The sequence below is a fragment of the Haematobia irritans genome, chromosome 3, assembly GCF_050003625.1.
Source record: "Haematobia irritans isolate KBUSLIRL chromosome 3, ASM5000362v1, whole genome shotgun sequence".
Lineage (NCBI taxonomy): Eukaryota > Metazoa > Arthropoda > Insecta > Diptera > Muscidae > Haematobia > Haematobia irritans.
In genome coordinates, this window is record NC_134399.1 from 184,977,647 (window position 1) to 185,004,151 (window position 26,505).

The 26,505-nt window shown below is 33.5% G+C and overlaps 2 protein-coding genes across 2 annotated transcripts; one reads left to right on the forward strand and one right to left on the reverse strand.

The window, feature by feature from the left end:
* Positions 1 to 909: 909 nt before the first annotated feature.
* Positions 910 to 10,844, forward strand: LOC142229211 (uncharacterized). Its single transcript, XM_075299751.1, has 4 exons — positions 910 to 1,001; positions 6,208 to 6,608; positions 9,170 to 9,695; positions 9,758 to 10,844. The coding sequence occupies exons 2-4, from the start codon at positions 6,259 to 6,261 to the stop codon at positions 10,799 to 10,801; spliced, it is 1,920 nt and encodes a 639-aa protein (XP_075155866.1). The 5' UTR covers positions 910 to 1,001; positions 6,208 to 6,258; the 3' UTR covers positions 10,802 to 10,844.
* Positions 10,845 to 15,294: 4,450 nt separating this feature from the next.
* LOC142231333 (uncharacterized) lies at positions 15,295 to 24,778 on the reverse strand. Its single transcript, XM_075301946.1, has 3 exons — positions 24,441 to 24,778; positions 23,876 to 24,374; positions 15,295 to 16,297 (listed from the first exon to the last, which is right to left on the reverse strand). Exons 1-3 carry the CDS (start codon positions 24,776 to 24,778, stop codon positions 15,305 to 15,307), a joined length of 1,830 nt encoding a protein of 609 aa, XP_075158061.1. The 3' UTR covers positions 15,295 to 15,304.
* Between the last annotated feature and the right edge of the window lie 1,727 nt (positions 24,779 to 26,505).

The following is a 26,505-nucleotide window of genomic DNA, read 5'->3' on the forward strand; positions in this document are numbered from 1 at the left end:
GCAAAGTAGGGAACTTTTTTTGTCCTTGTAGGGTAAACCGAACGCTGACTATGAGCTATAGTTAGATTGAGACAAAGCACCCATAAACATGTACCCCTTAATTTTCTTATATATGCAACTGCGGTTTATCTCCTAGACCTATATCAATGGTACCCCAATGGTATGATATAGTCGGCCCCGCCCGACTTTCTATTTTACTTATTTGTCTAATATAAATTTCCCTCGTGTATATGACGTATATCATACCCTAATTTATTTTTCACTCTATATTTTCGAAAAATGAAAAACAAACCAATATCAGACTGATACCTGTGGAATTAAGTCAAACGCCTTCCAAATGTTAAACATATGTTTGGGTCATTTGTTGACTTAGCAATTATTTCGTGACTTTGTTGAATTCGAATTTATTTAATATTGGTATATTGATTTATTCATGCGGCTATTAGCTATTGAACATTTCCGAATGGCAACAAAAGCAAAAAATGGTTTCGACAAGGAGGACTTTGAATCTCCAAAGTCCTCAAATGTCCTTACAAATAAATCTAACAAATTCATATACAACAAGTAGAAATAGGGATGACTTCGATCATGCCAAAGGTCAATGCAATAAATAAGATTTCAAAATGCTATCATTAATTACTTTTTTTTTTGTTTCAATGCCACTCAAAGTCTAGAGAACTTAAATATTTTACATGAGTTTTCAAATATTTGCTCACACAAATCTATTGATAATTGGCACATATTTGATTTTATTGTAAAATACATTAATCAAAACTGTGACAGGTAAATGGCGAGAAATCTTATTTTTAGCGCAAATGAAAAATTGCTTCATATATACTCGTAAAAACATGATAAAAGCTGAATAAAATTATATATATGGCTTCTAATACTCGCCATAGGTCAATATGAATAAAGGTCTTTTTTAAAATATCGCTAATAATCTTAATATTAATATTCGGTTGAAGTTTGATTAAAATTAATTGAATGTAGTAAACACAACGGTACAAAATATTGTATTTATTACAAATAAATTACCACAACGTAGAATTTAAAATATCAACAATTAAATCTAATATATAATTTTAATACTGAGATGAAATTGTTTTAAAAGAAAAAAATTACAAAATTACAAATAAATTACCACAACGTAGAATTTAAAAAATCAACAATTAAATCTAATATATAATTTTATTACTGAGATGAAATTGTTAAAAAAAAAAATAAAAATGCCTAAAGCTTTCCATTCCTAGCTTTCCTACGCCACACAATATACATATTTTGTATCAAAAATCGTTCAAATCAGTGTAATCTTCTATATTGGACTAATTAAAAAAAAGTTTAATTTTAAGTTCGGTACACTCAGAGAACCCACTAAGAAAGAAAATATTGGTGAATTTTAGAAAATTTAGATTAATTTTAGAAAAATTTAACCAATTAATTTTAACTACTAAGAACGCAGATATCACGCCGATTTTACTAAATCTTAGAAAATATTTTTCGACAAATGTAAAAAAATTACCTGGATTCAAAATACAATAATACAAACAATGGTCAGAATTCCGAAATGCAGAAAATTTAATAAGTGTAGCTAGCAACAGAGAGTTACTTTCTTACTTTGTCAATAATATATAAAAAGTATACATGAAATGTAATATGGTCGCTTACATTCGAATATACAATAAAGAAGATGACTAAGGCGTAATTATTATTCTTTTTTTTTTCACTTGTTAATTAAAATTTCGCAGTTAGAAAATTGGAGTTAATAATTTTAAAAATATCGAAGTTCAAGATGGGTACATTATTGGGAAAATTCACGAAGGATTCAGTAAATCCTCATTTGAATATAATTTTTATACCCTCCATCATAGAATGGGTATATTAACTTTATATGGGGGTATATTAACTTTGTCATTCCGTTTGTAACACATCAAAATATTACTCACATATTCTGGGCCGTGGCAAAATTGTGAGTCGATCTAAGCATGTCCGTCCGTCCGTTTGTCTGTTGAAATCACAGTAACTTCCGAACGTAACAAGCTATAGACTTGAAACTTGGCACAAGTAGTTGTTATTGATGTAGGCCGGATGGTATTGCAAATGAGCCATATCGGTCCACTTTTGCGTATAGCTCCCATATAAACCGATCCCCAGATTTGGCTTGCGGATCCTCTAAGAGAAGCAAATTTCATCTGATCCGGCTGAAATTTGGTACATTGTGTTAGTATATGGCCTCTAACAACCACGAAAAAATCGGTCCATATCGGTTCATAATTATATATAGCCCGTATATAAACCGATCTCCAGATTTGGCTTGCGGAGCCTCTACGAGAAGCAAATTTCATCCAATCCGGCTGTAATTTGGTACATGATGTTAGTATTTCGTCTCTAACAACAATGCAAAAATTGGTCCACATCGGTCAATAATTATATATAGCCCTCATATAAGCCGATCCCCAGATTTGACCTCAGGAGCCTTTTGGAAGAGCAAAATTCATTCGACATTACATACTAATATATTAAATGTTTACTCTGAAGCTTCAAAATGTGTCTTATTATAGCTTAGAGTCAGAAAAAGAACAGTGCTTGATATAAACGATATCGACAATTTTTGTGGTGAAAAAACTCTAACAAAAGAAAAACGTTTTCGTACACGTTTCCAAATGTTTTTTTTTTTTTTTTTTTGTTTGCGTGTAAGATTCACTTTGTTTGAGTATACTGATGATATCTGTTCCCAACATACCCTCAGAAACATAATCAACGAAGGTTTCTAAAGCTGATTTAATTTTATTACAGTTCACGAAAATTAATTGATTCGTAAATAGTGGAAAAAATTGACAAAATTATCAACTTAGATTTCGATTTGTCATTGCATAAGTTAGTAACAAACCAAAATCAAAACAAGTAAGTAAAGTAGAAAGTCGGGCGGAGCCGACTATATCATACCCTAAACCACCATTACAGAATTAGTAATCATAAGCTTTTGTGGGGTAACATATAGGTCTGGGAGATAAACCGCAGTTGCATATTTAAGAAAATTAAGGGGTACATGTCTATGGGTGCTTTGTGTCAATCTGACTATAGCTCATAGTCAATGTTGCCAGGGAAAATGTTCGGCTTTCCCTACAAGGACAAAAAAAGTTCCCTACTTTCCTATACATTCCCAAACAATTTTCCCTACTATATTTTTCGTTAAATTTAAAAAAAATTTACAAAACAAAAATGGTTCTAAGTACTTTATTATCTTAAAACATGAATATGCAACGTATATAACTTAGAATATAAATTTGTATTACCACCACGGTTGCCACAGTTGGTAGAATTTTACCCAAATTAGTAATCTTTTTTGTTAAATCTCTATAAAAATAAAATTGTGGAAAAAGTTTCTATAAACAAGTTTTTGTAATTAATTTTTCTATAGAAATAAAATTTTGACAATAAATTCTATAGAAATAAAATTTTGAGAAAAAATTCCACAGAAATAAAATTTTGAGAAAATTTTTTATAGAAATAATATTTTGAAAAAAATTTCTATAGAAATACAATTTTGACAAACTGTTCTATAGAAATAAAATGTTGACAAAATTTTCTACAGGAATAAAGTTTACCACACATTGTTAAAGATCAAGCCTTGCCGGCTTCTAATTTCCTTCTCTAGAGCCACCAAAATGTAAAAATTATTACAAAATGTGTTGAATGAAAATGTCCTCCATTGTGGCCCTACGTCCCTACAAGACGCTAAATATTAGAAAAACCCTACATATAGGGAATTTCCCCTACTTCTAGCAACACTGGCTGTGTTGATATTGCACCTACGGAGTTAGTATGCCACTAATATTGAGCCCATTATTAAAAAAGAGAAAATCGTTAAATTAGTGGGTAATAAATACAAATTTGTAAAAATCGAGCAATATTCTTATGTAAGAGCTACAAGTACGTATAAGTACGATCGGCTAGTACATCAAAATTTGAAATTTGAGTAACAGTGGTTAATAAATAAGAGTACTATGGCCAAATTTGGGAAAATCGAGCGATGCATATATATGGAAGCTATATCTAAATCTGAACCAATTTGCATAATATTTTGCGGGTTTGATTAATACCACAAAAGGTTACCTTGTGCAAGATTTGAGTAAGATCAGTTAAGAAATGAGGCCTGTATGGTCAAACATAAGGTTATTAGGGGCGAATTTTTCAAAATCGGGTGATACATATATGGGAGCTATATCTACATCTGAACCGATTTCGATGAAATTTTGCACATATAGTTAGTACTATATAGGACTGGATCTAGCCAACTTTTAGTAAGATCGGTTAATAAATAAGGGTTCTATGGCCTAATTTGGGAAAATCGGGCTATACATATATATGGGAGCGATATCTAAATCTGAACCGATTTCGATGATTTTTTGCACATATGGTTAGTGCTATAGAGTATTATATTTAGCCAACTTTGAGTAAGATCGGTTGATAAATAAAGGTTTTGTGACCAAATTTGGGAAAATCGGGCGATACATATATATGAGAGCTATATCTAAATCTGAACCGATTTGGATGAAATTTTGTAGACTTGAAGGGCGACGGAATAGATTACCTTTTGCCAAATTTGATGACGATCCGTTTGAAAAAAAGCGCAACGTGACCCCATTTGTCGAAATCGGACGATACATATATATGGGAGCTATATCTAAATTTGATCCGATTTCTTCCAAATTCAATAGCGTTCGTCCTTGTGCCCAAAAAACTCCCTGTACCAAATTTCATCAAAATCGGTTAATAATTGCGACCGGAATCCTGTGAACAACAACTACATGGACAGACGGACGGACGGACACCAAGCGCTAGATCGACTCAGGAGATGATTCTGAGTCGATCGGTATATATTTTATGGGGTCTAAAATCAATATTTCTTGTAGGCACATTTTTTGGCCGATCAAACTTATTATACCCTGACCATTATGTGGTTTAGGGTATAAATACGATTAATGGATTGAAATTATACGAAAAGATGATGTACAATGGTGGTGAAAAAATGGTTCAATTTGTGAAGAATAATTTTCATAAGAAATTAACATATAAGACTCAAATTGAATCATCTCACCCGGCCAGATCTTCCTAAAGACTATGGAAATGTATATTAGCCAACACCGAAACATATGTGCACTGAACAAAAGCATGCCCGGTTCCAAAGATTTTGTCTTTACTTTAAAATGTTTGGTATTGATTCCGAGCCAAAGAAGCGGAGAATACAAGTAAGGATACTTTTAAGACACAATTCTCTTTTAAATTTGGATTTTGTGTACTTGATTCTAGCAAGGATATTTTAATTTTTCGATTTTTCAGCTTTTTTCTTCATGTGTTATCAAAGACCTTTAAAAAAGAGTTAACGACAACATTATTTTCTAAAGTAAGACTCGACTTCCAGTAGAAATTTTGCTATGTTTCAAGTAAAAAACGTCTTTAAAATAAAGTTTTGAAAAACATGTCCTATATTTGAACGTTTTTTTTTTTGCTTTGTAATCAAGATGCAAAAATACAACAAATTTAAAAACAATTTCATTAAATTTAAAGAATTTTTCTGAATTATTAAAGTCAAGTTGAACTTAGCCCTAACAGTTTTTCTTTCATGTTATGTTACCCATTTTTAAGTGAAATCACTTAATTATAAGGACAATACGACTTCATTGTAAAGTTTATCGACTTTTGGACAAGGAAAAAAACTTTATATTAGATAAATGCGTCTTCTATGCTAAGCAAAATCTGCATTCGTAGTTTAAAGACATGAAATCTTTGACCTCACGACAATATGTTTTTCAGTGTACGCAATCTATGGGCACAATATTGTACTGGCTTGACAAAGAAAATCCCAATATATACCTTATGTCAGGTTCCATACATTTCTCTTTTCTCGAAATAGTCACCCCAATGTTACCACAAATAGACAAAACCAAAAATTATCGAATAAATTATGGAAAATAAATCAATTTGAAATGTTCAACTGCTTCTACGGACACAGTAAAAAAGTAGAATATTCCAACAATTAATCATCGGCTAATGGCATTTACCAGCATACATTGAAACTCTAACTCCAACCCAGTTATTAAAAGGATATTTATAAACGTATTTAGTATCTCTTTCCTCAAGCTAATATTGAGCATAAAAACCTATGCAAATAAACATAAATAATTAATAAACTTTTTTATTTCTTAGTGGTGTGAAGCATAACGGAATCCTAGGATATTTTTATTGGTGTATCAAGTGATGTACTTCATCTCATATATCGCTATTCTATTGCCTCTGGTTAATTCGACGACTGCTCAAAAATATGGCATAGAGAATTTATTGAGTTTGAAACATGCTGTTAATGTATCTGAATTGATCGATAATATCAATCATTTTAGTATGGAATTCTTTTTTAAACAAACCTCAGAAATGAGTGTCATACGAAGTGCCAGCGATCCAAAGGCCCAAATATATTTTGACGAATTATTGAGAGAACTTTTGAAACCTTTGAATGATATTAAATTACGATTGAACAATGTTGATACCGACTATCAACATAAGTATGGATACTTCAATATTGTCTTAATTGATTCGTTTGAGAATTTTCGGTAAGTATGAAAAAAAATATTTAGATTAATCTCCATTTTCATGAAGCTCCGTTAGTGCTACGTAAGCGAACGAATTTTTAAACCGTACTATAAACATAACTATCACCTTGACTATATATCGTAGAGAATATATTTGCAAATTACCTTCTATTAACTGGTAGTTAAAGCCTAACGCAGCTACATGAAAATGACCGCAATGAAATGCAATTTCTGCATCACTACCACACTGAAATAATAAGAGATTTAAAATAATGGTTGTTAAGTTTGTTGAAAATTTTGAATTATTAAAAAATTGAGTAGTAGTCCAAAACGAGTGTTGACCTCAGTATGTAGGATCGGCTGCAAAGGATTTTTTTTTATTAATTTTCTATAAAAATAAAATTTTGACAAAATTTTTTACAGAAATAAAATTTTGGCAAACATTTCACAAAATTGTCTATAAAAATAAAATTTTGACAAAGTTTTGTATAGAAATAAAATTTTGACAAATTTTTCTATAAAAGTAAATTTTTTTTACAAAATTTTCTATAGAAATTCAATTTTGACAAAATTTTGTACAGAAATAACATTTTGACAATATTTTCTACAGAAATAAAATTTTAACAAAATTTTCTATAGAAAAAAAATTTTGACAAAATTTTGTATAGCAATAAAAATTTAATAAAATATTCTATAGCAATAAAATTTTAACAAGGTGTTGTCTAGAAATAAAATTTTAACAAAGTGTTGTCTAGAAATAAAATTTTAACAAAATTGTCTACAGAAATAAAATTTTGAGAAAATTATCTATAGAAAAAAAATGTTGACAAAATTTTTTACAGCAATAAAATTTTAATAAAATTTTCTATAGAAATAAAATTTTTGTTTTTTATTTGGTTTGTACTTCAATCATATTTGTTGTTTTCATCTCAGCTTTAAAACCATATCGTTGGCCAAACTACAAGAGTAGCTTAACCAGCAGAGGAAAATAATGTTTTGTCGAATTTATTTGGGCAAAGCTATAGACTGCAAGATGGTTGGACGGACGCACGTTTCACATCAACATTCTCTACTTGCAGCAAAACTATCAACCAATTATTAGAATAAATTCGGGTAGTTCACTAAACCCAAAGTGAACTACACTTGAACCTCCCGCAAAAATGTTTATTTATTCTAGTTGGCATCTGCCAAAATAAATCTATGTAATACATGTTGACAAAATTTTTTATAGTAATAAAATGTTGACAAAATTTTGACAAAATTTTCTACAGAAATAAAATTTTGGTAGATTATTTTTGGCTCGAGTGGCAACCATGATCATGAACCGATATGGGCCAAATTTTGTGTGACTGGGGATCGGCTATATATAACTATAGACCGATATGGGCCAGTTCTGGCATGGTTGTTAGTGGCCATATACTAACACCATGTTCTAAATTTCAACCGAATCGGATGAATTTTGCTCCTCCAAGAGGTTCCGGAGGTCAAGTCTGGGGATCGATTTATATCGGGGCTATATATAATTATGGACCGATATATACCAATTTGTACATGGTTGTTAGAGACCATATACTAACACCACGTTCCAAATTTCAACCGGATCGGATGAATTTTGCTCCTCCAAGATGCCCCGGAGGTCAAATCTGGGTATCGGTTTATATGGGGGCTCTATATAATTATGGACCGATATGGACCAATTTTAGCATTGTTGTTAGAAACTACTAAAAACTAGAATATACTAACATCACATACCAAATTTCAATCAGATCGGATGAAATTTGCTTCTCTAAGAGGTTCCGCAAGCCAAATCTGGGGTCGGTTTATATGGGGGCTACACGTAAAAGTAGTCCAATATGGCCCATTTGCAATACCATCTGACCTACATCAATAACAACTACTTATGTCAAGGTTCAAGTCGATAGCTTGTTTCGTCCGGAAGTTAGCGTGATTTCAACAGACGGACGGACGGTCGGACGAACATGCTTAGATCGACTCAGAATTTCACCACGACCCAGAATATATATACTTTATGGGGTCAATAACAACAATATTTCGATGTGTTACAAACGGAATGGCACCACCCCCATCCTAGGGTGGGGGGTATAAAAATATAATATAACATAATGGCCTCTGTTTTTTGGGATGCGCATGGAATAATTTTTATCGATTATCTTGAGAAGGGAAAAACCATCAACAGTGACTATTATATGGCGTTATTGGAGCGTTTGAAGGTCGAAATCGCGGCAAAACGGCCCCATATGAAGAAGAAAAAAGTTTTGTTCCAGACCTCAAAAGGATGCTCGCAGGAAAAAAATTTGGCTGCAATGAAGAGGTGATCGCCGAAACTGAGGCCTAATTTGAGGCAAAACCGAAGGAGTACTACCAAAATGGTATCAAAAAATTGGAAGGTCGTTATAATCGTTGTATCGCTCTTGAAGGGAACTATGTTGAATAATAAAAACGAATTTTGACAAAAAAAAAATTTGTTTTTCTTTGTTAGACCGGGGACTTATCAGCCAACCTGTTATATATAATATATATAATAATATAAAAAAACTGAAAATTTTGTTGTCTGTTTTTAGAAAAATCGATCTTGGACCGGCTTCAATGACTCAAGACTTCAACGAATACTATTTGATAGTGTTCTATGGCGATGTGGACAATTATCCAGACGAGATTCAAAAAATCTTTGAATATTATTGGTTGTATTATATAGTGAATGTGGCGCTTTTGCTGGTATTGGATGGGAAATCGAATGATTTATATACGTATTATCCTTTTACATCCGCGCATTGTCATAGAGCTCAAATTCGAAAATTGAATGAAGAAAACGTAAAGATAACCACTTTAAAGGCTAATGAATTGTTTCCTGAGAAATTTTTAAATTTCCATAAATGTACACTAATAGCAGCGGTATGGGAAGTTCCACCATATCTGACATTGCCCCAGGATGATGAAGAAAATATAGTTTTCGGTGGTGTAGAAGGTCTTCTATTGAACATTCTGGCGAAAGAGTTAAATTTCAAAATGGATTTTAAAACTCCCCCTAATAATGAGCAAAGAGGATTGGTGTTACCTGATGGTAGTTTGACAGGAGCTATAAAAATGGTAAAAACGAAATTCTAATGCTACTAATTCTAATACTAATCTAAATTCTTGAAAATTTTCAGCTAAATGAACGTGTGGCCGATATTAGTATGGGTTCATTTCGTTGCACTCTGCAACGCTCCACAGTACTAACGCCATCTTCTACATTCTATCAAACCTTTCAAGTCTTTGCAGTTTTGGCCTTGAAACAAGCTTTGGGTAGCTTTGAAGTCATAACCTACCCATTCGATATCTACATTTGGTTTATATCACTGGGGCTGACTCTAGGCTTGGTGGCTTCATCATATTTGTGCAGTGTATTTAATAAAAAGATATTGAAATTCATATACGATACCACATCCTTATCGATAATCAATGCCAACATCATAGCCATAACCTTGGGTCAACCGACCATTGGTGAACAACGCAGAAATTTTGCCCGTTATTTTGCTACACTCTGGGTTCTATGGACATTCGTTTTACGCTCCACATATCAGGGAGCTTTATTTGATTTTCTAAATTCCCAGAAAACCATTGATCCTCCGGATACAACCAAGGAATTAACTGAACGAAATTATCGCCTTGTGGTCAATTTGGCAACCAGTGATGCTTTTTCCGGAGTACCTTCAATACGTGATAAGCAATTGCAAGTTCAAATTATGAATGTCTCGGATACTGGCATGTTCCCGGTATTAGAAGAAAATCCCGACAAGCCGTTGGTCAGTGGATCACCCAGAGATTTCCTGGTACACTATGTAAATTCATTTCGTAAATTTGGTGTTTTCCATGTTCTACCTGAAGCGATATTCTCCCAGCAATTGTGTGTGTATTTCTCTAAACATTCCTATTTGGTTAATATATTCGATCATCTCTTGAAAAACCTGCGTAGTTTTGGTTTGATCGATCATTGGGCTAAGCAGGTTTTCGATGATCGATTTTTGGAGACATTACCAGCGAATACAGAGACCATACCTCTAAGTCTTTCCCATGTATCGAGTGTTTTCATGTTATGCGTATATGCATATGGATTTTCTACTCTTGTGTTTATTATTGAAGTTATTTGGTTTAAGTGTAATGAAAGACATTCTAAAAATAGGGAAAATATACATATATCTGAATATGATTAATAAGTAAACAATATTTCATTGAAATGTAAGCAAATAAATCTGCAGTGTGCACCAAAAAGTATTTTTTATTAGTTATTATTTTAAACAATCTAACAACAAATACAAACCAAAATAAAAAATAAATGAACTTCAGAGATATAATTTTTTGTTGCAAGTCCTCAAAGTACCACCAAGATAGCCAAACAGGGAAACATTTTCAAATTTTATATGTTTTACAAATTTCTGAAAAATAACGTTATTTTTTCAAAATTAGAAACATTTTTATTTTTTGAATGCAATTTTAACAACAAATCAAAATAAAATAAGTATATATAGCACTAAGTTCGGCCGGGCCGAATCTTAAATACCCACCACCATGAACCAAATATTAGGGTTTCCTTTGAAATTTCAGGAGGGCTTGAGGACTTGAGGACACATCCCGAAGATAAATTTAAAGATCTCACCTATGAGGACTATATCAGATTCTGGATTTATAAGAACCACTTTTGTTTGAGTTTTAGAGGAATCATTAACATCTCTTGTAAGTGTGCAAGAAAATTATAAAATAACGTCTTGATTTGAAATCTTAAATCTGTAGAAGTAAAATTTGGAAATTTTACATTGAGTTTCAAGCAACTTACATGATCAGTGCGTGAAGTGAAGTCGGTCTATATGGAGGCATTACCAAATGGACCGATAAAAACTTAATCCGATACACGTTTTTGTGAGCCTAAAATACCAGAATATTTACAATTTCAGGCAAATCAGATAAAAACTACGGTTTCTAGAAACCCAAGGAGTTAAATCGGGAGATCGTTCTTATGGGGGCTATACCAAAATATGGACCGATACTCACCATTTTCGGCACACCTTTTTATGGTCCTAAAATACCACTAGATTTCCAATTTCAGACAAATTGGATAAAAAGTACGGTTTCTATAGGCCCAAGACCCCAAATCGGGAGGTCGTTTTATATGGGGACCATACCAAAACATGGACCGATACTCACAATTTTTGGCACACGTATTTGTGGTCCTACAATACCTCTAGATTTCCAATTGAATAAAAACTGGGGTTTCTATAAGCCCAAGAAGTAAAATCGGGAGATCGGTGTATATGGGGGCTATACCAAAACATGGACCGATACTCACCACTTTTGGCACACCGCTTTATGGTCATAAAATACCTCTAGATTTCAAATTTCAGGCAACTTGGATAAAAACTACGATTTCTATAAGCCCAAGACCCCAAATCGGGAGGTCGGTTTATATGGGGACTATATCAAAACCTGGACCGATATAGCCCATCTTCGAACTTGACCTGCCTGCAGACAAAAGACGTGTTTCTGCAAAATTTCAGCACGATTGCTTCATTATTGAAGACTGTAGCGTGATTACAACAGACAGACAGACGGACATCGTTATATCGTCTTAGAATTTCACCCTGATCAAGAATATATATACTTTATATAGTCGGAAATCGATATTTCGATGTGTTACAAACGGAATGACAAACTTATTATACCCCCGTCACCATTCTATGGTGGTGGGTATAAAAAGAAATGAAAATCTACTATATAATATTTTGTTACAAGTCCATAAAGTACCACCAAGATGGACAAAAAGGAAAATAATTGAAATTTTCACGTTTTTTACAAGCTTTTGCAAAAATAGTAATGGTTACTTTTTCAAAATTAGAAATTTTTTTATTTTTTTGAAATGACAACGAACAACTACAATTATAAATAAATACACAAATAGAAATGAAATTCAGAGATATAATCTTTTATTACAAGTCCTCAAGGTGTCACTAAGATGGCCAAAAAGTTAAATGTGTTAAAATTAAAAAAAAATCAACAAATAACAGTGATTTCTAAAGTTTGCAGAATTTTATGATAGTTAACAACAAACGTAAACTGAAATCGAAAACTCAAACATCAAAAAACCACCACCAGTACCTACATAAAATATTTAACTTGGCTAAAATCGGACCATTCGTTCTTTTACACCATCCACGTCATTTAACAAAAAATCTTAAAATTCAAATATTTTTATACCCTGCGCCACACTGTGGAACAGGGTATTATAAGTTAGTGCATATGTATGCAACACCCAGAAGGAGACGAGATAGACACATGGTGTCTTTGGCAAAAATGCTCAGGGTGGGCTCCTGAGTCGATATAGCCATGTCCGCCTGTCCGTGAACACATTTTTGTAATCAAAGTCTAGGTCGCAGTTTTAGTCCAATCGACTTCAAATTTGGCACAAGTATGTGTTTTGGCTCAGAATAGATCCCTATTGATTTTGGAAGAAATCGGTTCAGATTTAGATATAGCTCCCATATATATCTTTCGCCCGATATGGACTAATACGGTCCCAGAAGCCAGAGTTTTAATTGAAATTTTGCACAGGGAGTAGAATTAGCATTGTAGCTATGCGTGCCAAATTTGGTTGAAATCGGTTCAGAGTTTGATATAGCTCCCATATATAGCTTTCGCCCGATTTACACTCATATGACCACAGTGGCCAATCTTTTACTCCGATTTAATTGAAATTTTGCACAGGGAGTAGAATTAGCATTGTAGCTATGCGTGCCAAATTTTATTGAAATCGGTTCGGATTTAGATATAGCTCCCATATATATCTTTCGCCCGATTTGCACTCATATGACCACAGAGGCCATTTTTAACTCCGATTTAGTTGAAATTTTGCACAGGGAGTAAAATTAGCATTGTAGCTCTGCGTGCCAAATTTAGTCGAAATCGGTTCAGATTTAGATATAGCTCCCATATATATGTTTTTCTGATATCGACAAAAATGGTCAAAATACCAACATTTTCTTTGTAAAATCGCCACTGCTTAGTCGAAAAGTTGTAAAAATTACTCTAATTTTCCTAAACTTCTAATACATATATATCGAGCGATAAATCATAAATAAACTTTTACAAAGTTTCCTTAAAATTGCTTCAGATTTAAATATTTCCCATATTTTTTTTACTAACATTGTGTTCCACCCTATTGCATTAGCCGACTTAAATTTTGAGTCTATAGATTTTGTAGAATTCTATCAAATTCTGTCCAGATCGAGTGATATTTAAATGTGTGTATTTGGGACAAACCTTTATATATAGCACCCAACACATTTGACGGATGTGATATGGTATCGAAAATTTAGATCTACAAAGTGGTGCAGGGTATAATATAGTCGGCCCCGCCCCACTTTAGACTTTCCTTACTTGTTTAAAAATAGTTTTAGTAAATTATAGCAAAATTATTGTATATCATTAAGTATTAAAAACAGAAATTAGAATATAAATCGGAGCACATATTGTTTGTCGCTTTCGAAGCACAGTGGACAGGCCCTTGAGTCAATATAGCCATGTCCGTCCAACTGACCGTTGTTTGTGTACAAATTTCTAAAATTCAAATACTTTTTAGTCAATTATATCAAAATTTTATTTATGATATACAACATGGACTATTAAAAACAGAAATTTGAATAAAAATCGGAACACATATTTTTGGCGCTTTCGAAGCACTGTAGACCGGCCTCTGAGTATTTATTTGTATGGCCCCAGAAGCCAGAGGTTTACCCTGATTTGCTTTAAATTTACACTCATATGGTCTAAAATTTTTCTCCGCTTTGAAATTTTGAGCAAACATTAGAATTATCATTCTAACTATGCATGTCACATTTTGGTTGAAATCGGTTCAGATTTAGATATAGCTTCCATATACAGTGAAACCACTCAAACTTACACACTCTGAAACCCGGACACCTTCCAAATATAGAGAGTTGTATGGGAACGTTTGCTACAGTAACACATTAAAATTAACCTCTCAAACCTATTAGAGCTTTCACTGTATATCGAAAATGTAGGTCTGCAAAGTGGTACAAAGTGATTAATTTAGATTTGTTCGAATTAGCTAATTTTGGCACGAAATATGGCCTATAAACGGCCGATAATCTCGGCGAAGCTCCGTGTTGAGATAATTGACACTCTGGTATTTTTAGTGCCAACCTTATTTTCCAAAATGCTTCAAGGGCCATCTACCCTGTATAAGCGAAAGTTTACCATATCCGTCATAGTTATTTTAAAAGCTATTACTGTTTGTTTCATGTTCCCTGTAAAAAAAAAAAAACATTATGCTCTTGAAATATGTTTGAGGTGATCAATATTAGTAACTTTAGGAAGTTCCGTATCTTGCATAATCCGATTAAAAAAAATTTCAATTTTTGAATGAATTTCGACATTATGATTTTTGAAATAAATTTACAACCATATTTTCGTCTTTACATCTTTTTACTTTTCTTATAATAAAACCATTTGAGATTAATAAAGTCTAACAATATATACATTAATTGACACGGGAGAAGCTTATCTTTGTTTCTTTTCACAAATACTTACTCTGTTGCGATTCAGCTTTCCAATGAAATAGTTTTTTCATATGTAATATAATAATTAAACAATTTAATCAAATTCTTAAAATTATTTAATAAACGGCAACCTCGAAATCTATAAATTTAATCAAATAACATTTTCAGTTTATCTACTCTCAATGACAATATCTCCAATATGAAAACAATCGAGCCCAATATAAGTGAGCCACCCCATATTACATAGACTCCAAAAAGATCTTGATGCCGTATCATTTTATTATCCTCCTCGCTTCCTCTTGACAATACCTTCAAGTCAAAGAAACGCTTGATCCAAAGTCTCATTAGGCCCATTGACTTTAAATTGGAAAGAATCAAATCGAATGGTTCTGCCAGGATCGTGTGCTTGGTAAAATAAATGCACAGCTGTTGTTGCATTACGGACTCAGGCATAACATGAAATAGACCCACTTTACTTTGATTCACCGTATAGTAGGTAAGGAATTCTTGGGCAATAACAGCAAAGATATTTTCATCAGTATGCTTTTCTAAATATTCCAAAACTCCAAATTCACTGGTGGAATTTAGAATAACATTCACGGCACCCTTGCTATTGGCTCGTCCATAATAGGGAATATCGCTAATATCGAAATCGGTAAAAGAGTTCATAACTGAACTATAGCTCTGATTGCGGGCTGCCTCCAAACTCTTGGGCATTGCTTGATATATGTTGTTACTAAAGAAATGATACAACAAACCAGAATAGATGGAACGCAACAGGAAAGTGCACCACAACCATGGTGAAAACATTAGATAGGAATGCAATTTTTTTGGTTTCTCCTTTATGGGAAATCCAAAGGCACATGTCAGCATTGAGAATGGTGCTATTGATTTTGGTCGTTTTGAATGAATTATTCTCGTTACCACAAATATTACTATGGTACTGGCAAGTACAGCGATCCAGGTGGGCACTTGAAATGGATATGATAACACTTGGAACGGAGTCAACAAATGTGCCCGAACACATATGGCACCCAAAACGGAGCTTTGATGATGGGGAACAGTAGTGGTATAGAGATGTGATCCATTCGGTCGTCTGCGATAATAGCCAAAAGCAAAGTTTGCTGCCCTATTAGCAAGCTGAAATTTGAACAAGAAAATATGTTATTAAAAAAATAAATTATTGATATCATTATTTAAATATAAAATCTGAATTTTGTTATAATACTTATTTTATTCAAACTGTATAATGACAATTTCCTAATCCTCGAATTAGTACGTAGTAGACGGAGGATAAACCATTTATTGTTTTATAGGCCCACTGGTCCTGACGGAAACCAGTGTTAACATTATGAATTTTTTATAGTAGGTTAATCGCCTTACTAGCCTAAATTGTCAATTATGAGGAGTGGATCCTTGTTTTCTAAATTGTTAATTTGGTTCATATGGAACCTAAGTTAGATAAAAAGGCGGATTAAGCCACATTATCGGTTAATATAAAGGATTTTATTAATAATTATGAACCGATATGAACCAAATTTCACATGTTTATTAGAACCTCAAATTTAAAGTGGATCTGATGAAATTTGGCCCTTCATGAGGCTCCAGAGTCAAATATGGGGACTATTTAAAATTATGAATCAAGATAATTTGCATGATTTTTAGAAAGATTTTTATACCCTCCACCATAGGATTGGGGTATATTAACTTTGTCATTCCGTTTGTAACACATCGAAATATTGCTCTAAGACCCCATAAAGTATATATATTCTGGGTCGTGGTGAAATTCTGAGTCGATTGCGCATGTCCGTCCGTCCGTCCGTCCGTCTGTTGAAATCACGCTAACTTCCGAACGAAACAAGCTATCGACTTGAATCTTGGCACAAGTAGTTGTTATTGATGTAGGTCGGATGGTATTGCAAATGGGATATATCGGTCCACTTTTACGTATAGCTCCCATATAAACGGACCCCCGATTGCTCTAAGAGAAGCAAATTTCATCCAATCCGGCTGAAATTTGGTACATGGTGTTAGTATATGGTCTCTAACAGCCATGCAAAAATTGGTCCATATCGGTCCACTTTTTTTTCATCCGATCCGGCTGAAATTTGGTACATGGTGTTAGTATATGGTCTCTAACAACCATGCAAAAATTGGTCCACATCGGTCCATAATTATATATAGCCCCCATATAAATCGATTCCCAGATTTGTCTTACGGAGCCTCTTGGAGGGGCAAAATTCATCCGATCCGGTTGAAATTTGGAACATGGTGTTAGAATGTCGTCTCTAACAAACACGCAAGAATTGGTCCATATCGGTCCATAATTATATATAGGCCCCATATAAACCGTTCCCCAGATTTGATCTCCGAAGCCTCTTGGAGGAGGAAATTTGCAACGTGGTGTTAGTATAAGGCCGCTAATATCCCTGTCAAAACTGGTCCATATCGGTCTATAGTTATATATAGCCGATCCCCAATCACACAAAAATTGGTCCATATCGGTTCATATTCATGGTTGCCACTCGAGCCAAAAATAATCTACCAAAATTTTATTTTTATGGAAAACATTGTCAAAATGTTATTTCTATAGAAAATTTTGTCACAATTTTATTTCTATAGAAAATATTGTAAAAATTTAGTTCTATATAAAATTTTGTAAAAATTTTATTTCTATAGAAAATTTTTTCCAAATTTTATTTCTATAAAAAATTTTGTTAAAATTTTGTTTCTATAGAAAATTGTTTCCAAATTTTATTTCTATAGAAAATTTTTTCCAAATTTTACTTCTATAAAAAATGTTGTCAACATTTTATTTTGTCAAAATTTTATTTCTATAGAAACTTTAAACTTAATTATATACGTATTTAATCGGCCTTTTTTAGTTTAATATATACTACGTACGTATAATATATACTACGTAATTTAGAAGACGGTGTTAGGAAGTTTTAAGATACCTTGCCATCGGCAAGTGTTACCGCAACCAAAAAAATTCGATTGTGGATGACAGTCTTCAGTAGAAGTTTCTACGCAATCCATGGTGGAGGGTACATAAGCTTCGGCCTGGCCGAACTTACGGCCGTATATACTTGTTATACCCTCCACCATAGGATGGGGGGTATATTAACTTTGTCATTCCGTTTGTAACACATCGAAATATTGCTCTAAGACCCCATAAAGTATATATATTCTGGGTCGTGGTGAAATTCTGAGTCGATCTGAGCATGTCCGTCCGTCCGTCCGTCCGTCCGTCTGTTGAAATCACGCTAACTTCCGAACGAAACAAGCTATCGACTTGAAACTTGGCACAAGTAGTTGTTATTGATGTAGGTCGGATGGTATTGCAAATGGGCCATATCGGTCCACTTTTTCGTATAGCCCCCATATAAACGGACCCCCAAATTTGGCTTGCGAGGCCTCTAAGAGAAGCAAATTTCATCCGATCCGGCTGAAATTTGGTACATGGTGTTAGCATATGATCTCTAACAACCATGCAAAAATTGGTCCATATCGGTCCATAATTATATATAGCCCCCATATAAACCGATCCCCCGATTTGGCTTGCAGAGCCTCTAAGAGAAACAATTTTTATCCGATCCGGCTGAAATTTGGTACATGGTGTTAGTATATGGTCTCTAACAACCATGCAAAAATTGGTCCATATCGGTCCATAATTATATATAGCCCCCATATAAACCGATCCCCCGATTTGGCTTGAGGAGCCTCTAAGAGAAGCAAATTTCATCCGATCCGGCTGAAATTTGGTACATGGTGTTAGTATATGGTCTCTGACAGCCATGCAAAAATTGGTCCATATCGGTCCATAATTATATATAGCCCCCATATAAACCGATCACCAGATTTGACCTCCGGAGCCTCTTAGAAGACCAAAATTCATCTGATTCAGTTGAAATTTGGTACGTGATGTTAATATATGGCCTCAAACACCCATGCAAAAATTGGTCGATATCGGTCCATAATTATATATAGGCCCCATATAAACCGATCCCCAGATTTGACCCCTTGGAAGAGCAAAATTCTTCCCATTCGGTTGAAATTTGGTACGTGATGTTAGTATAGGGTATCCAACAACCATGCAGGAATTGGTTCCTATCAGTCCATAATAATATATAGCTCCCATATAAACCGATCCCCAGATTTGACTTCCGGTGCCTTTTGGAGAAGCAAATTCATCCGATCTGGTTGAAATTTGGTACGTGGTGGTAGCATATGATATTTAATAACCATGTGAGTTGAAATTGGTGGATGACAGTCTTTCGTAGAAATTTCTACGCAATCCATGGTGGAGGGTACATAAGATTCGGCCTGGCCGAACTTACGGCCGTATATACTTGTTTTCAATTAAAGTCTTAATTAATTTTTAAAAAATTCAATTAAAAATTTAACTGATTCAACTATTTTATACCAACCATCATAGAATGGTGTCGGGGGTATAATAAGTTTGTCATTCCGTTTGTAACACATCGAAATATCGATTTCCGACTATATAAAGTATATATATTCTTGATCAGGGAGAAATTCTAAGACGATATAAAGATGTTCGTCTGTCCGTCTGTCTGTCTGTTGTAATCACGCTACAGTCTTCAATAATGAAGCAATCGTGCTGGAATTTTGCACAAACTCGTCTTTTGTCTGCAGGCAGGTCAAGTTCGAAGATAGGCTATATCGGTCCAGGATTTGATAGAGTCCCATATAAATCGACCTCCCGATTTGGGGTCTTGGGCTTATAGAAACCGCAGTTTTTATCCAATTTACCTGAAATTGGAAATCGAGAGGTACTTTAGAACCGTTAAGAGGTGTGCCAAACATGGTGAGCATCGGTCCATGTTTTGGTATGGTCCCCATACAAACCGACCTCCCGATTTGGGGTCTTGGGCTTATAGAAACCGTAGTTTTTGTCCAATTTGCCTGAAATTGAAAATCTAGAGGTACTTGAGGACCATCAAAAGGTGTGCCGAAAATGGTCCGTATCGTTCCATGTCTTGGTATAGCCCCCATATAGACCGATCTCCCGATTTTACATCTGGGGTTTATATAATCCGTAGTTTATATACAATTTGTCTGAAATTGGAAATTTATAGGTATTTTAGGACCATAAAGAAGTGTGCCTCAAATGGTGAGTATCGGTCCATGTTTTGGTATAGCCCCCAATAGACCGATATCCCGATTTTACTTCTTGGGCTTCTAGAATCCGAAGTTTTTATCCAATTTGCCTGAAATTGGAAATCTAGAGGTATTTTCGGGCCATAAAGTGGTGTGCCGAAAACGGTGAGTATCGGTCCATATTTTAGTATATAGCCCCCAATAGACCGATATCCCGATTTTACTTCTTGGGCTTCTAGAATCCGAAGTTTTTATCCAATTTGCCTGAAATTGGAAATCTAGAGGTATTTTCGGGCCATAAAGTGGTGTGCCGAAAACGGTGAGTATCGGTCCATATTTTAGTATAGTCCCCATAAGAACGATCTCCCGATTTAACTCCTTGGTTTTCTAGAAACCGTAGTTTTTATCCGATTTGCCTGAAATTGTAAATGTTCTCGTATTTTAGGCTCACAAAAACGTGTATCGGATTAAGTTTTTATCGGTCCTTTTCGTAATGCCTCCATATTGACCAACTTCACTTCTTGAGGGTATAGAAGGCGCACTGATCATGAAAATTGCTTGAAACTCAATGTAAAATTTCCAGATTTTACTTCTCGGGTGAAAATCTCCAGATTTAAGATTTCAAATCAAGACGTTATTTTATAATTTTCTTGCACGCTTACAAGAGATGTTAATGATTCCTCTAAAACTCAAACAAAAATGGTTCTTATAAATACAGAATTTGATATAGTCCTCATAGGTGAAATCTTTAAATTTATCTTCGGGTAGTGTCCTCAAGTCCTCAAGCCCTCCTGAAATTTCAAAGAAAACCCTAATATTTGATTCATGGTGGTGGATATTTAAGATTCGGCACGGCCGAACTTACTGCTGTATATACTTGTTTTAATTGAAACAAAAATCAATCACAAAATTTAATAGTATAAATTAATTTTCTAATGGGATCAATTAATTTCTTAATTGACTTTCAATTAATTTTTTAATTGATACTATCATTTCTGTGATTGAAGACATTTCAATTAAAAAATTAATTGGATCAATTAATTTCGTGATTGAATCAGAAAAAAATCATTTTTGTGTGATATCACGTATCAAATTTAAACCGGATCGAATGAATTTTACCCCTCCAAGAGATTCCAACATTTAAATCTGGGTGTTGGTTTATATGTGGGCTATATTTATTTACGGACGGAGCCACCGTGGTGCAATGGTTAGCATGCCCGCCTTGCATACACAAGGTCGTGGGTTCGATTCCTGCTTCGACCGAACACCAAAAAGTTTTTCAACGGTGGATTATCCCACCTCACTAATGCTGGTGACATTTCTGAGGGTTTCAAAGCTTCTCTAAGTGGTTTCACTGCAATGTGGAACGCCGTTCGGACTCGGCTATAAAAAGGAGGTCCCTTGTCATTGAGCTTAAAATCGTATCGGGCAGCACTCAGTGATAAGAGAGAAGTTCACCAATGTGGTATCACAATGGACTGAATAGTCTAGGTGAGCCTGATACTTCAGGCTGCCACCTAACCTAACCTAACCTACGGACGCTATTTTGAGATGACTTTTAAGGGCTGTACATATGCTAGGGTAAGGTATGATAGGTATAGTGGTATCCCGGAATTTCACTTTCACTTAGAATAACATATTCAGTCCATGGTGATACCACAGTGGTTAACTATGTACACTAGCATCACGTACCACATTGTGACCAGATAAGATGAAATTTGAAAGTTGTAATACTATCAGACCTTTATCAATAACAGCTGCCTGTGTCAAGTTTCATGTCGATAGCTTGTTTCGTCGAGAATTTCGTGTTACATCACATACGAATATCGCTAGATCGACTCATAATTTCACCACGACCCGAAATATATATGCTTCCTGGGTATACCCGCATCCAATGGTAGAGGGTATAAAAAGGGGGAAAATTATACACAAATGAAGTATAAATATTTACTAAATTTGCATTTCCCACGAAATAGTTTAGAATTTCTGATCAGTGTTATCAGTCCCCAAAGTAGGACGTTTTCATCCTACTTTGGGGACTGATTTCAAAACACAAAACCGGAGGAACGTTGAAATTCTTCCAAAAGCTCGAGAAATGAAAATAGGTGTTCGGTCAGCATGTATTTATAAAAGAAAGCTTTATTCAAATAACTAAATTTAGATGGTACATCAATACGAAGGTGAGTGAAGATTAGGGGTCAACATTTAAGCTAGAATTACATACCATGCGTTCAATGCCGATAATTGAAGATTTGAAATTTTTCTTTGAAATCAAAAGCTCAAATAGTCTTTCGCAAACAGAAAAAAGTCAACCTTTCCATCAACGCACGGATTGACGCATGGTGTGTAATTCAACCTTTAGGCCCGTATCCTCACGAAATGATTTCACAATTATAGAAGAATGTCTTAGCCAAACTGAGTAAAATTATAAATGAGCCCCCAAAATAAAATACTGTGCTCCATTTGCACCCTATTTTCATTTCTAACTTTTGACCATTCGCTATACTTCTTTGTTAATAATATGGAAATAATAGTAATTATATTTAAACTTGATTTTTTTATTAAAAATTTCCCAAAAAAAAATACCCCAATTTATAGAAATACTCCACCAAATGCCCAAATGTATATATAAAAATTTATTTGCCTATTTTCAGGCGGTATGTTCGCTTCACAAAAACTGCAAAGAAATATAGTATTGGTCTTGTAAACTCGAAAATTTTTTAACATCCCTAATATTACCGAGGAAAATATTATTAAATTCAAATTTATTAACAAGTGGCACAACATGACAAAACTACAGGGTAAATTTAAACAATGAACAGCAAGGGAAGAGTTTTCTTTTCTGAGGAAAGAAATTTTAGACAAGCAAAGTTTTCTTTTGACGCTAAAAAATTGTCTTTCAAAATAAATTAAAAATTTTAGAAACAATCGTTGAATCGTTTATAATAAATTCGGATTAATTTGCTCTAAACTAAAATACTTTAACGAAAAGGGAAATTCGTTTGTCTAAAATTTCGTTTTTTAATCAAAAAGTCGACTTGTTGAATTTTCAACATTTTCAAAATTTGGAAATGTCGACTTTTTAAATTTTTTAAGTCAATATGGGATTTATGTAATTTTTAAAATTCTACTTATGACATACTCAGCATTTTAACCGACCTTAAAATTGAATCGAATCAAAGAAAAACATCGTAAAACGTCAAAGAAAACCATCGTAAACATAAAAACGTCAATCTTTGATATTTATATTTCTATTAGCTTTGATATTTATATTTCTATTAGCAAGTTCACACTGGTGTATATGATATTTGTTTTATTGAAAGTTCGTTGTATTGTTTACAAGCCGCCAAAAATATTCGAGTCTGTAAATCGTGATAAATTTAAAGAAAGTTTATTTTCGGCAAAAATTTGGTATTTGGTCGGTCTCTATTTCTTAGTAATGAGATGAGAAGAAACTAGAATTGTAGGACACTCATTGATACGATAGAAGTTCTCCTTTAACTCACATTTCGTATTCATGATAAAATCAAAATTGTTAATCAAATATTTTAATCATTGGTGACCAATATGCTAATTCATTATACTTTCACTTACCATAAACAAAGCTCCATTAGATGCTGGATAATATCGGTCATCTTGTGGAGCCTCTCTTAATACCAATGTAAAATTTAATATTCGTGATATTTCGCTAACCATTACTGCTTCAAATCCTGAATATTTATCGGATTGACCCTTAATGGTAAAAGCGTATGGAGGACTGGAACGAATCATGCCCACCAAAGAACAACCATAGAAATTATTTGTCTTGGGTAAAAAGAAAGGTCGATGCCACCAATCATTATTAATAAATTGATTAATAAACTTTGGCCGGGTATCTCCACAATGATTTATGCCAAATGGCAGATAAGTGTAAATTTCCAATTCATCTTGAGAATTTAGAAATTGTATGTTACAGTTTATTATCTGATTATTCCAACAATAGGCAAATATATTCTCCATATCTCGAAATAAATAATCGTCATCTTGCATTAGGAATATATGATAGTATTCATTGGCATCATAATCTTTCGTATAGGAAATCACATCTATATCTCTAAAATTAAAAAAAAATATATATCAATTTACGAAATCAACTTCCTAACGTCTGACTACTACTTACAAAAATGACTCAAATGAATCAATTAATAGAAGATTATACATTCTCTTTCCCTCAATACGTTCAAGCATCTGGTAATCAACGCACACTATTTGAACATTCATATCATCAACCATTTCGAATAATTGCTCCAGAATATTTAAAAAGAAATTATATTGTCGCTTCCTACGACATGACAATACAATCACAAATGATGATGATGCTTTCATAAAAAATTCCAAAATTATAATCCTCAAGGAATTGGCCACGATTGCATTCGATTCATCCAAATAGATTTGGGTTTCTTCAGTGAGACTCAATTCGAAATCAATGAGATTGGTTACATTTACTTCTTCTTTCATATTTTTCTTTTTTCGTTCTTCGTGACTTTCTTATCACAATGGACTGAATAGTCTAAGTGAGCCTGAATCTTAATCGGGCTGCCACTTTAACCTAACCCTTTAGGGTCTTATAAATTACTGATATATTTTCTATTTTACTACCAACTATATTTGGTCAGTCTTCAAATGATTGATGGTGTTTTTATGTTTATTCAATGAAAACTTTAACAATTATTTGAAAAAGTTTATTTCTATTAAGACAAACAGTTTTCACCAATGGAACAGGGTATAGTATAATATGTAAGTATACACTGAAAATTTATTGGAGTAATGTTGATATTAGTTGTAAACCTCTTTGCAATTGTGGTGGGGGCAAGAATATGGGTGTATTTTAGTTTGAATAACTACACTGGTAGAAAAATGTTTCGTATTATTAACGAACGGGCTTCGTTGATTATTTTTCGTTAATATTACGAAATTTTTCGTTATAAGAACGAAAGTGATCGTTAATACAACGAAATCAATCGTGAAAAGACAATTTTGTGTTTAATTTTTCGTTATATTAATGAAACACGTTTCGTTAATATTACGAATATTAACTTTGTAATTTTTTCAGGAATTAGAATAAAAAAATTTTCCAAGATGAAATTATTATAATCATTTGCACATAGAGAGTAACTTTTGGAAACTTTTAAACTAAACAGTCGTTTTATATACTCTGAAACTGGAATTGAAAATTTCATTTATAAAACGAAATCGATCGTTCATATAATGATATGGCTCGTTAAAAAATAAATTTTAAATTGTTATATTTCGTCATATTAATGAAATATGTTCATTAATAATACGAATGGGAGTTTGAGTATTTCTGCCTCTCCTTACTCTCTCTCTCTCTCTCTCTCTCTCTCTCTCTCTCTAAAACGTCTCTTCATACTCTCTCTAGCGTGTATGTAATTGGTACATACACATCTTAGTATGGCGATAAGCACATGTGTGCGTGTGCGTCTTGAAAAACAAACGGTAAAAAGTTCAACAGAAAACTTGTCTGATGGGCAAACATTATCAACATTTACGTTCTTTTCGCTGAAGAGTGCACACGCTCATTACAGTTTCGTTGTGAATAATAAACATTGATGGGTGAGGTGAGTTAAATTGGTGTTTTTTGTATATTCGCAAGAAATTTAGTGTACATTTTTAATCTTTAGTGAAAATGTCCCGGGGAAGTGAACTTTCAGATGAAGAAGGCGGAACAATTAAGGTGATGAACCTTGGTTGCACAAAAATTGGATAAATGGACACGGTGATACGATTATCATTTTTTGATCTTAGAACTAAGAGGCTTTTTTCTTAAGTGTATATAAACCATATTTCAAAGATCTTAACAAAAAATAATACACTACCAATTACTACACTCAAATGCGCTAATTGGTTGGGTTTCATTAATATAACGTTTGTGTTCATTTATACAACGTTCGCCTTTCATTCATACAATGAATAATTTTCATTCATACAACGTATAAGCTGCACCCATACAACGAATAAATTTCATTCATACAACGAATAATATTCGTTAATGCAACGAAAAGACTACGTAACAGCAACGTAATTATTCGTTAATACTACGAAATGTATTCCATAAAGTGTTTCGTAAATATAACGTAAAATTACGTTGTTATAACGAAATGCTACGTTGGCTGACTTTTAATGAAGATTTTCGTTAATACAACGTAGAAATTCATCGTATTAAC

Bases quoted from the DNA above. Each gene is read 5' to 3' on its own strand.
- LOC142231333 (XM_075301946.1), bottom strand. From the start codon at position 24,778: ATGAAAGAAGAAGTAAATGTAACCAATCTCATTGATTTCGAATTGAGT. The intron at 24,375-24,440 runs GTAAGTAGTAGT...TTTTAATTTTAG, and splicing joins GATTCATTTGAGTCATTTTT to AGATATAGATGTGATTTCCT. The intron at 16,298-23,875 runs GTAAGTGAAAGT...TTCAAATTTCAG, and splicing joins CTAATGGAGCTTTGTTTATG to CTTGCTAATAGGGCAGCAAA.
- LOC142229211 (XM_075299751.1), top strand. From the start codon at position 6,259: ATGTACTTCATCTCATATATCGCTATTCTATTGCCTCTGGTTAATTCG. The intron at 6,609-9,169 runs GTAAGTATGAAA...GTCTGTTTTTAG, and splicing joins GATTCGTTTGAGAATTTTCG to AAAAATCGATCTTGGACCGG. The intron at 9,696-9,757 runs GTAAAAACGAAA...GAAAATTTTCAG, and splicing joins TGACAGGAGCTATAAAAATG to CTAAATGAACGTGTGGCCGA.